Source organism: Benincasa hispida, chromosome 12, assembly GCF_009727055.1.
Source record: "Benincasa hispida cultivar B227 chromosome 12, ASM972705v1, whole genome shotgun sequence".
NCBI lineage: Eukaryota > Viridiplantae > Streptophyta > Magnoliopsida > Cucurbitales > Cucurbitaceae > Benincasa > Benincasa hispida.
The window spans coordinates 63,365,894-63,378,799 of NC_052360.1; the positions used below are offsets into that span (position 1 = coordinate 63,365,894).

Below are 12,906 nucleotides of genomic sequence, written 5' to 3' on the forward strand. Positions count from 1 at the left end.
CAGTAGGAAGAAAGAAAAAGAAGAAGATGATAATAAAATTCGTGGAGAAAAAATAGTTAGAATCAAAAAATTTTATCTCACTTTAATTTCTTATTTTATTTAATAATATTTCTACAAGAAATATGATGAGTTAATGGTTGTTTATTGTCCCAGAAAGAAAGAAAGAAAGAAAGAAAAGTTTTAAAAATTAAAAGGAAAAAATTGCAATTCATATTTTATTCAAACAAAGATGGGTAATAATAATCATAAAAGCATATTATTTAGAATTTGAAAAATTGCATCAAACATATGAACTCAACTCTGCATCCTAAGTACAACATATGAACTCAACTCTGAAGTACAACATATGAACTAAACTTTGCATCCCAAGTACAACATATGAACTTCAGACCTCTTACGTCAATTCAGCATCCCAAACTGTCTCTAAATCTTTTCAATATCGGTGTATTTTGTATAATTTAATTAGAAAAATAACATAATTTAAAAATATATTAAAAAACAGTAATTTAAAAATCAAATTCAAGTTTTTCGTCAGAAAAAAGAAAACGAGAGAGAGAGAAAAAAACCAATATCCTTGACTTTATTGTCAAACTACTTATTTTTACGCTTTTATTTGGTTTCGGCGATCGTAATTCGTTACCCAAACACCGAGCATACCTTTACAATGACGAAACTGCCCTTACCATCGTCCCAGACGCCATGTAAAGATTTACCTCTGCTTTTCCTCCAAACAAACGCAATAATCTCTCCAGATTTTAGGAATCATATCCGCCTTCCTGAATTTCTTCTTCTTTTCTTCTTCCCCCTCTCCTCTATACTTCTCCAATTTTCGAAGCCCTAGATTCATTCGCATTCGATTATTGACAGATTTGCGGTTCTTGTTTGAAGTGTTAATTTTGCAACACAAAATCATCGCACTTCGAGTTTTGATGGTTTTTTCTTGAGGTTTCAATCTCAACAATTAGATACCATGGCGGCCGGCGCAATGGCAACCTATGCGGGAGCCGCCTTGATTATTTATTACCTTCTGAGCCGTAGATTAGCAGCAAAAGGCGATGAAGACGATCGGAGCGATAATTTGTCCAAATCGATTAGATCGGGAAGGAGAAGGATCTCTCGGAGGCCGGCTCAGGCGCCGGCGACGTGGTTTGAGACGATTACTACTCTATCGGAGACTCTTAGGTTCACATACTCCGAGACCTTAGGCAAATGGCCGATCGGCGACTTGGCATTTGGCATCAATTACTTGATGCGGAGACAGGTGCACTCGTTTTTCTTTTAGATTTTATTTTTTTCGATTTGTCAGACACCGCTCGCGATCTTTCTCTGGACGACGCGCATTCGCTTGTGGTTTGTTTTTCTTCTGCATTCGGGTTCGTTTCGAGAGTGTGAACATACATAACATTCCGGTGGTAGTTTGAGAGCCTCATTTCTTCTTCACACAAGGACGTTGTTTTTTATTTTTAGTCTTGGTATGCCGTAATTTATTGTTCCTGTTTTAGATTCCTTGGTGCTTGTTTTCTGGTTTTTCATTTGTGAATGCCGGTTGTTTTCCTTGTGCTACAACTTGAGAGTGAATATACTCAAGAGGTTATGTATACTTTGAGTCTGGATTTAATCGAGGTTATGTCAATCTAGTCCTGTTCATATCAAGAGTGTGAACTACATAAAATTCCGGGTCAGTTTAGATCCTTCATTTCTTGAATGTGGACTGTAGGAAGTTGTTTTCATCAATAAGATACTTGACATGTACTAATTTATCCTGATTGTTTTATATTTTTCTGTCTCTCTCATTTCTTTTTCCTTTTGTTGCACGTTTGTTAATTTTTGAATGCCTGTTGTTATCCCTGTACTGAACACAAAAGAGATTTAAGTTATGAGGTTATGGACGTAGCGTTGTTACTCTGCCACAACTATCGATCTTTGATTGTTTGACGTGCATGTAATGGCTTGGTTGTTTATTTTCTCCTCTGTTCCTGTTCGTATCAGGAATATGAAATGCACAAAATTCCCGTGGTCGTTTAGGAGCCTCCGTTTCTTGATTGTGGATAGAGGACGTAAAAGTCTTCATATGCCGTAATTTGTTGTTACCAAATTAGATTTTCTAGCGTTTTTCTTTCATTTCTTCCAGATGATTTTTATTTTCCTTGTACCGGAACTTGAAAGTGAATTCATTTCTGAGAACATGTAGATTTTGTAATTTGGACTTATCGACTTTACTGTGCAGGGTAACTTACAAGTTGCTAACGTGTATGCGGGCAACGATAGTGTACAACTTAAAGGTCCTGAGATTATCACAGAGCTGAAGAGTTTTTTGCGGTTGCTCACCTTCTGCATGCTTTTCTCTAAGAAACCGTTCCCAATTTTTCTGGAATCTGCCGGCTACTCTCCGGAGGAAGTGCTTATTCAGAAACCAAAAGCAGGGGTATTTACCCTTCTAGAACTTATTTAGATTAAAGCCTTGCTTCTCATACGTTGATTCAATAGCATTATTAATATTCTCCTAGGACAACTGCGTTATCAACATTATAACAAAATCAGTCCAAAAAAATAAGAGTTTTGTGTGATGACCATTTGTATTTTTTGTTTTTTACCTTTTGAAAATTAAGTTTATAAATACCACTTCAACCTCTAGAGTTGTTTACTTTATTGTCTACCTCTTAAGGGTGCTTTCAAAATTCAAACCAAATTAAAAAATTAAATAGGTAGTTTTTTAAAAACATGTTTTTTTGTTGTAGTCTTTTTTTTCCTTTTTTCTTTTTTAAGTAAGAGAAAAATGAAAGGTCCTAGAAATGATTTCATTTTTCATTTTTTGTTTTTGAAATTTATGCTTGTTTCTTTTCAAGTTTTTTATTAGTTTACACCTTTGTTAAAGAAACACTTGAATTTCTAGTCAAAATCTAAAAACAAAAACAAGTTTTTGATTTTTTTTTACTTTTTTATTTTTTATTTTTAATTTTAAGTTTTGATGCTTGCCATTTCTCGTAATAGTTAAATATCTTCTTCTATGATAACGTGAGTTTTAGTATTTATAGAAATTCTAACCTTTATTGTTTCCGGTGGTTAGAATTCTTTATTTGACTCGACTTTTTTTACTATCAATTTTAAGTACTACCTTTAATAATTGCAGATTTTGAAGCCTGCCTTTACAATAATTCGTGACAGTAATTCAAAATGCTTCCTTCTATTGATTCGGGGTACTCATAGTATCAAAGATACATTAACAGCAGTAACTGGTGCAGTGGTTCCTTTCCATCATTCAGTTTTACATGATGGCGGGATAAGTAATCTAGTTCTAGGATATGCACACTTTGGGATGGTTGCTGCAGCTCGTTGGATTGCGAAGCTAAGCACTCCTTTCTTACTCAAAGGTCTTGACGATTTTCCTGACTACAAAATAAAGGTACGTTATTTTCTTACCTTGTCTCCTTCTATTAAGCAGATTTTATTGGCTGGTGAAAACTTCTGTTTTGTCTACCATATTTCCATCATAATCGTGGTTGAATTGACAAATTGCATTTCTTTCCCAGATGTTTCCGAGATGCCTTATGTTATTCTTTTGGGATTTTTTATTTATTGTGAGGCCTTTTAGTTTTCTAAAGTGTTTAGTTACATATTTGAAGACAATTGGCTTGTGGTGATTATTTGTTTTGAAGACTTCTGTTTAGTAAGAAATGAAAGAGTGTTAAGGGAGAGAAAATCAACAAACAACCTATATCCCCTCCTAAGAGAATCTAAAAGAAGCTTTCACATATTAAGATTGAAGAAAGGTTGTAATTATAAAAGTATTCCTAGGACTAAAACCCCCCCATGAAGCTGGCTGCTGTAATTTGTACACTTCAGGAAAACCTATCTTCGTAAATCCTTTATTTTCTTTCCAGCCACATGCCATATAAACGCCCTAGCTGCAGAATTCCACAAAATAAATCTGCCTTCTTGAAAGACTTCAAGGAGCCAACCTGAACCATCTATAGTTCTTGGCAAGCAGCCATTCTAAATCCAAAGGAAGTCCCACCCGTTGACAGCAAAAGACCAGTGGCGTAACACATGGTCTAGATTTTTTTCATTCGTAAGGCATAGGCGACAGACAGAGGGTGCGACAAAGCCCAATTTTTACGTTTCCACTGTAATCCATCTTGAACATTAACCCTCTGTGGGCTTAAAGACCTCAAAGAAACCTTAACTTTCTTGGGACATTTGAAATTCCAGTTGGCATCAATCAGCGAAGATTTCACTTTAGGGACTGTTTTCATCATCTTCAAAGAAGCAGACTTCGTAGAAAAAGTATCCCCTGTTACAAGAGGCCAAAAAGCTGTCCTTTCCTTCACCAAAATGCACCACGTCGAGAGCTTTAATCAAACCAATTTAGCCCTCTAAATATCAGAAAGACGACCTCATCTGAGGCCAAGTTCCCAATCTCTTGCCTCAACATGCTAGCATCCAGCTTATGGCAGCCTCTGGTGGCTTTGCCTTTTAAGTCCAATAACCGGAAGAAAAAGTGATATTTCCTGGCTGGCTATATCAAATCACGCTTTGCCTTTCGCTTTACCTCTAGGTTTGAGAGTCTTCCAACCACTCGGATGTTCACCATTGATGCTTGAATTGGAATGTCTGAAAACCGAGAATTCCATGATGACAGGGTAGTAATGTTTTTCCTCAATTCACCAGGTAACAAGGCCGACAGCTACCATCCCAGAAAAAATTCCTTGTCATCTCATTCGTGGCCCCCTTCGGAGTTTCATAATCCCACCCATCCACATCTCTACACGCACACATCCAGCTTAATGTCCCATCGCAAAGGGAAATAAATCTTACAAGAGGACTCCTCATCGTAGTCTGAATACAAATGTGTACGCCAATAATCCGTAAGGGTCCATGTAAATGGTAAAGGGCTTTGAGAGAATGGGTTTAAGGCCACCTTAAATTTTCCTTAGCAACCAATCTACTAGAATCAAGTAGTTAGTTTGTGAGAATAATTTTTGTACTCGCAAGCTAGCCTTTGACACCATGGATATTAAAAAGAAACAATTAAAACTGACAACAAAGATTTTATTAGCATACTCAGAAGATCCATTGTAACATCCGAGTTCTAGGTAAATTAAGTTAAAGTTTCTTAAATTATTGTTTATTTGAATTTTATTTTTGATAGAAGATTTATGTAACGCTTGAGTTTTGGAGGAGTACATGAATGAACTATGATTACATCTAAACAAAAGGGATCTGGGAATATGAAAGTATGATTAAGAAAGACTTAAGAGAATTAAAAGTTACTACCTATATCAACAAGGTACATCTTTCTTTTCGTTGGCTCAATCATAAGAATTCAAACTCCAAAGTTAAGCATGCTTAGTTTGGAGCAATTCTATATTAAGTTACCTCCTAGAAATTTTCCTAAAGAGTATGTGAATGAAGACAAAACATGCTGAAAGAACTTGTGTTAGTTTGTGGAGATAGTCTTCACTCTTAGGATGTAGGGGAATGTTGGGGTCATCAAGATTGAATCCTTCGAATCTTGATCTGAATTCTGGGCGGGGTCTGGGGCCTAGGGCTTGGGATGTTACATCCATCAGTCCTTGGAAGAAAGAACCTGTTTAACCTGCAACCACTAGGAATGTGAACTAAACTAGATAAACCTGCCATTTGCATGAGGGTCTAGGTCTGCCGTTTGGGACTCAACTGTACACATCTACCCAAAACACCATTGACAGGTTGACAAGCAAGTTAATGTATTTAGTTATTACAACGATAACCATATTAAGATTTTCATGTGAAAACACCTTTGATATTTCAAGAAATGAGTATCTATTCATCTTCAACAAAAGCACGACGATGAGATGAGGTTAAATTTAAATAATGAAAAGATAGGATCACCCACCCGAACTTCTTCTAGTTTAAGACGAGACTTCTAAGCTGGTCAAAGTCGAAGTAAAAGATGATGTACGCTAAAATGATGTACAAGCCAAATACTACTTATGAATTATAAAATAAAGAAAACTATTCTAATGAGCTGTTTTTCTCTTTTGAAGAAAAAGTAAAGAAATAAGAAAATAAAAAAGTCTTGGATCTTACATTTCTAATGCTTAGATTTTAATATCCAGATTGTTGGGCATTCTCTTGGTGGTGGAACCGCTGCTTTATTAACATATATTCTTCGAGAACAAAAGGAGTTCTCCTCTAGCACTTGCATCACATTTGCTCCAGGTTTGCGAACTTCCTCCTCCTTTGTTGATATTCCTTTCTTTTCTTGTATCATCATGTGAGATTTAGATTTCTTTGTTTTAATGGTTTTAATAGCTAAGAAAAGCAATGCATTTCATCCATGTTTTACAATCGTTTCCTTTAGTCATTGCTTTGTTTCAACAAGTTTCAAAGGTTCTTCGTTGATAAAGAATAAGATTTGTTGACTATCTTGAGCAATTTTCTTTGAAAATAAAAGGGGAACATATCGGATGCTATTGCAATAATTATAATAAAATATCGATGTAGATATTAATATTAAGATTTCACTTTTACAGGTATATTAATGAATATATTGATAAAATATCGATGTCAATGAATATTTCTGTAATTTTAAAAAAATTATAAAATTTATTTAGATCAATAATTAAGCATTTTTATATTGGAGATACCAATGAATATTCTACAAATATATAAAACTTTTGGGATTTGCCTCTATAACTTCATTATAAATTAGTTATGACCCAAACATCTCATGCATTATCAACCATAAGAATAAATCGAGACTATTAATAGAAAAAATAGGTATTGCGTGCTTTGAAAAGTGATGATAAACTTTAATGTTCGGAGACTTTCTAGGGGTAGAGTATCAATCAACTAGGAACTTATCTTCTAACCATAGCCTTTGCCATTGCCACTTGCCAACATTATTTTTTAAATTATTTTATTCCATCGAGATATCATTAACTTTTTTTCTGACGTGTATTTGGTTATTGCATCCCTTTGCCGTGCCAGTCTTATTTTTACTTTTTTGCAAGTTATAATAATCTATTCTTGGCCGACGTGTATTTTACCACGATTTGGTGCAGCTGCTTGTATGACATGGGAGTTGGCAGAATCGGGTAAGCAGTTCATCACTACAATCATTAATGGTTCAGATCTGGTCCCTAGCTTCTCAGCGGCTTCTATTGACGACTTGCGATCTGAGGTAATGAAAAAAAAATTACAATTATTATGAAATTTTATGTTATTTTGTTTTTTCTTTTCCAAAACAAAAAACTTGTAAATATATACCTTTTTATATAAAATTAATCGTTATTTTTTGAGTAATTTATAACTTCACCGTTATACCTTTACTTTCATTTTCCCTTCTCCTTCCGTTCTCTATAGCCTTCCTTTAACGTTATTTTTTCTTTTTGTCTTTAAAGTTTAATAGTGAATTTTCAATTTATTATCTTTGTAAGCTCTTTGAAATTTAAAATTGTTTGATAGATATTTTTCAATCAATTAAATTTTCAATTTTCAATTGTCTAGTAGATATGTAAAATTTAAAAGATATCAAATAAGTCAAAAACCTAATAGATTGAATTGAAAATTTGGGAATCTATTGAACAAAATTGAAAATTTAAAGATACCTAAATTTGTATTTTAAATTGATCTTATTTTAATGATATTTATATAACTTTTAAAATATGTTATTGTTGAGTACCATATCATATTTTCTAATTTCCTGTATGCATTACCATTGTTACTATTGGTTATGATTGTATGCATTACCATTGTTACGATTGGTTATGATCAGGTGACAGCATCATCGTGGCTGAATGATTTGCGAGATCAGGTGGAGCGTACCAGGGTTCTCAATGTTGTTTATCGTTCTGCAAGTGCTTTGGGCTCACGCCTTCCATCCATAGCTACTGCCAAAGCTAAGGTTGCCGGTGCCGGCGCCCTCCTTCGTCCAGTCTCGACCACCACCCAGGTCTCTTCATCAAAATAGAAAAAAAATAAATTGATCTTTCCTCTCATTTTGTTGTTTGATTTGACATTGGGATCTACATTGGTTTTAGGCCGCCGTGAAAAGTGCAGTTGTGAGAACTCGCTCTTCTCTATCTTCTTGGTCTTGCATGGGCGCCCGCCGAAGAAACGGTGGCATTTTATCAAATCCCACAGAGGAGTTGCCCGAAGTTCCTCTAATAACTGAAAGAAATCACGAATCACTATTAGCTGGGGAAGTTACAATTAACGCAATCGAAAAGAAAAAGAAGCCAGAGTCTGGCACTTCAGGTGATGATAGTTCAGATCGCGACACGGATGAGGAGCGACACCACCTCATTACCGAAGAAAGAATGATCGCCTCAACTGATGTCGAAGACATTACAGATGGTGAGTTGTGGTATGAACTGGAAAAGGAACTACAACGACAGGAGAAAAAGGTCGATGTTACTACTCGAGAAGCCGATGTGGCTACAGTAGCCAAAGAGATCAAAGAAGAAGAGGAGAGTATGCTTACCGATGTCGAGGGAAGCAGTGAAAAGCCATTGTCTTCTCTAGATGCTTCGGAAAATATACGTTTTTATCCTCCCGGGAAAACCATGCATATTGTTTCCATTCCCTCATCGGACTCCGATAATTTAGTTCAGGATGATGACGAGGAGATTATGCAGGAAAGAGTTGGGATATATGAGACACCTAGAGAATTGTATAGTAAGCTGCGTCTCTCTAGAACAATGATTAATGATCATTATATGCCTATGTACAAAAAGATGATGGAATCATTGATCAACGAACTCGAAAAAGATGTATTAAGCAATTATGAAATGTAAATAATTTAATTGCATCTCAAACCTATAAGATATAAATGTTTCTAGCATTAATACAGGTGCCCATTGTAAATCAACCAATTCTTCAAGTAATGTCTTTAGATATTGGGAAAATTTGGGCCAATGACCTAATATTTCGGTCCATAATGTCAAATGACCCCTTTTTTTAAAGAACTGTCAATTGATCCTCTTGTTTATGTCATCACGATATGAGATTACAAAAGTACCCCTCTAGTCTATACGATACTCGTGCGCTCAAACTCAACCATCGTCCCACTCTGCTCAAAATTATCATGCAAGTGTCCGAAATCGAAATTCTCTAATGGGTTAATGAATTTAATTTGTCTTGCATGTTGTTATTTAGGTTGGTTTTTTTTGATCGGTCGTCACATTCATAATTGATTTCGGGGTTTAATCGGTCGCATCTATTTTTTATTTTGGGCTTCGATGATTGCATTGGTTGAGGACGAAGAAAATATAGTTAGAGTCAGACAAGGTAGTGGACAAGTTTTGTGAGAGCGAGATGGGATAGAGTGAGACGGGCGAAAGCGAGATGGGCTAGAGCGAGATGGGCTAGAGCGAGATGGGATAGAGCAGACGGGGTTAGAGCGAGATGAGAGAGAGCAAGATAAGAGAGAGCGAGATTAGCAAGATTAGCGAGAGTGAGACTTTAACAATATGTTTTGTTAGTGATTTTTTAGTACGAATCTATTAACTGATAAATTAATGTTCATACAATGTAGGAGTAATTTAAGATGTCAAATTCTTTGAAAATTCGTGAAGTTGATAGGTTTCCCGGGCAAGTAACGTGCCTGGCTCACGTTGCCAACGCCAACAAGATTGTAAAGGGGAAGCTTACCAGAAGGCAGTTAGAGATGTTCAAGAAAATAGTTTTTGATTGCTTTGTAGACACTAAACTTGTATTCAACAACCCATTAATCCACCATATGTTATTGAGGGAAGTGAAGAAGTCAGGAGTGGACTTAATTAGTTTTTTTGTCAGAGGAAAGGTCGTCACATTTTTTAAGGACGACTTTTTATTGATCACTGGTTTGTAGCGGTCTCCTATGCAAGTTGTACGGAGTGAGGAGTCCTCACAAGAACTTTTGATGAGATACTTTGGTAATCGGTCGACCTCAGACGCATTCCACTTGAATTTACTTGAAGAAGAATACAAAAATTTGGTATTTGAAAATGACGATAATGCTGTTAAAATTCCCTAGTATATTATTACACAGAGGTTGCAAGGATGGGTAAAAACAAGCAAAAGAATGTTATTAATCGCACTCTATTTGACGATGTTGAAGACAAATATTACTACAACAATCTTGATTGGGGTACAATTATTTGGCAGAGGACACTCGACGCCCTGAAGACTGCACTAGATGACAAGGTTAGTTTATACAAGGAGAAGGTGAGGGGAAATAAGAATTATGTTGTGAAGTACTCGCTCCGTAGATTTCCCCAAGCATTCCAGGTAGATGTTCCTTAACTTAACTTTATCTTTGGTTTAACATCAACATAGTTACAAATTTGAGTTGTTTGGATTTAGGTGTGGACGTACGAGATCCTATCGTCAATAGCAGGGAACGTTGCCACTCGAAAGAGCAAGGTACCATGCCTCGTATATTATGGTGGTCATGCTCCCACTCGGTGTCATTCAAAGCACTTGAGAGAGAAATTTTTTAGTCTCAAAATGTAAATGTAATCTATCTAGCCACAATATGTTTATTCGGTTGTTAAATGTACACTAACCATCTTACTGCGTTTCTTAATGCAGACAAAAGTCAAATCTTGTCATGTCCGATGCTGAGAAGGAGTTTCGGGATACCCCAATTGATAGACGGGCTGTAAGACAAGCACACTCTGACACCGAAAGTTCAGGGAGCTCTAATAGTTCAAAGAGTGGCAGTAGTTCAGAGAATAGTTCAGAAGGTGGGGAAAGTGAACATTAAGGTAATTCAGAAGGTGGAGTGAGGACGACGAATCTGATGGGGACTAAGACATCCACCAACCTACTTACACCCCTTGCGACGATATGTTTCATGATGTGTTGGTGGGTGACGTACGTCTTGAGCCGGTGAGTGACGTATGTCCTGAGCCTAAGGAGGAGTGTTCTGTCCTGGAGGTTTCGGGCCACAGGGAGGGAGGCAATGTTGATCCTGATGTATATTCTTTCCTACGAAGCATTGACAACTCAATATCGAGCTTGGATACCCGTGTATCAAACTTGGAGATGGACACGAGAGACATCAAAGCACAATTGTCAACTATTTTGTCTCTATTACAGTCTATGAAGGGTTCCACGGTGTTTGAGGCGATGAGGTCTCCCACTCCACAGACAGGCCACGATGCTACCATGTCCCCCATTCCGACTCTATCTCGGTCACCCACCCAATCTGTACGTAGGTCATCTACACCCCACCTGTATGTAGGTCACCTACCCCACCTCCACCTATTCTTAACCCACCTCTACCTCTCAATTCATCTGTACAGCTTGATATCACGACCTCCTCTAACACCCTACATGTCGATTCACAGGTATAATCATTATGTGATTCGAAAATTTCTTTCTTCATATTTGTTATTCAACATGTTCACCATTTTGTTATATTTCTGTAGGTTATGGTCGAGAGTAGAAAAATAACACGTAAAAGAAAGGCTGTTGATAAATACACACCTCCATTCGAACCAAAAAAGAAAATAACAAAAGAGAAGAAAATGGTGCAACTTCCTTTGGATCGTCCAAATATTAAGTACCTTCTCCCTGGGGTACCTATGATACAGTTTAAAGTGACGATCCAATACTTCTTGGACCATGAGGTTCTAACTGCTATATTTAAGGAAATGGTGAACTAGATTGCCGATAAGAATACAGACAACGAGATTCGAGAAAATGCAGTTCAACCATTATCCAAATTCCTTTTTTAGGAGTTGACCGAACCAAGTTCATGAGTTGAGTGTGACGTAAGTATACAATCCTTGTCCTTTTTATCGAGTACATATAGTTTACTCCCCTCTCCTAACGTACTGGATGCGGACCCTAAATATCCTATTTCTGTTCATAAAAGATAAACTCTATAGGCGACCAGACATGTGCATGGCCAGCTTCACCATCCTGCCAATTGGAATAACGGTAACCATTTACTGTACTTCTGAATAGGAATATGTTGGTTGACTATTATGTGTTTTTAATGTTCTTTTCGCCGTGTAGAGTCACCTAAATTCTCGAGATGAGGTCTACAAACATATTAAGAACAAGTCGACTTTGCATGCTGCCATAACATAGGGGGAAGAGACCTTACCGGATTATGTCATGGGTAAATTCGATGTCAAGTGGTTAGATGTGGACTTCGTGTATACGACAACAAACATCGATCAACATTGGATGTTGATTGCATTCGATCTAAATAGAGGCTGGTTGTTCATATTTGATTCACTACCATCCATGACATCGAAGAAGAAGCTGGAGTCTTTCCTTGAACCGTTGATTTACACTCTACCATCGCTTCTTCACTACTGTGACTTGAAACGTTGGAAGCCGGGCATCAAAACGTCTCGTTGGAAGATATCCCGACCTACCTCTATGAATACATAGCACAGGTTGTTAAATTGTGGAATATTTGTTGTAAAATTCTTAGAACATTTAGTAACTGGTAGTGCTTCATCTGTAATCACTCAGGATAAGATGAGTGACTATAGGATGCAATTGGCATGCCAATTGTGGACGAACACTCCATATTATTGACATACATGTATATTATGTATATCATTGATGTAATTTTACTAACATGTTATTTCAATTGTTAGTGTAGAACTACCATAAATAGATTAGAAGATTCATTCATGAATAGCTACCAAGTTAAACTTATAAAAGGGAGAACGAGATAAGTGAGACATCTGAAGATATTCATGAATAGAAAAACTTTAGTAATTAAACTTATAAGCGAGAAATTTTAAAAGGGATTACAAGTGATAGCGAGATTAGTGAGAGAGAGAGCGATATATTTCCAGAATGGTTCACGAATAGCCAACAATTTAATTAAACTTATAAAAAGGGAGAGCGAGATAAGTAAGATATCTGAAGAGATTCATGAATAGACAAACTTTAGTAATTAAACTTATAAAC

At 36.4% G+C, this 12,906-nt stretch overlaps 1 protein-coding gene across 1 annotated transcript; it reads left to right on the forward strand.

Annotated features, from left to right (window-relative positions):
* The first annotated feature begins 649 nt into the window (after window positions 1–649).
* On the forward strand, window positions 650–8,801 carry LOC120067274. The gene is made up of 7 exons (XM_039018808.1): window positions 650–1,261; window positions 2,228–2,425; window positions 3,131–3,403; window positions 6,099–6,201; window positions 7,047–7,165; window positions 7,760–7,936; window positions 8,025–8,801. Exons 1-7 carry the CDS (start codon window positions 971–973, stop codon window positions 8,778–8,780), a joined length of 1,917 nt encoding a protein of 638 aa, XP_038874736.1. The 5' UTR covers window positions 650–970; the 3' UTR covers window positions 8,781–8,801.
* The last annotated feature ends 4,105 nt before the right edge of the window (window positions 8,802–12,906 follow it).

What these genes read in the sequence shown, in the direction of transcription:
- LOC120067274 (XM_039018808.1), top strand. Translation starts at nt 971, where the DNA reads ATGGCGGCCGGCGCAATGGCAACCTATGCGGGAGCCGCCTTGATTATT. An exon ending in TTGCATCACATTTGCTCCAG is followed by an intron (nt 6,202 to 7,046) that starts GTTTGCGAACTT and finishes GATTTGGTGCAG; the next exon opens with CTGCTTGTATGACATGGGAG. An exon ending in CAGTCTCGACCACCACCCAG is followed by an intron (nt 7,937 to 8,024) that starts GTCTCTTCATCA and finishes CATTGGTTTTAG; the next exon opens with GCCGCCGTGAAAAGTGCAGT.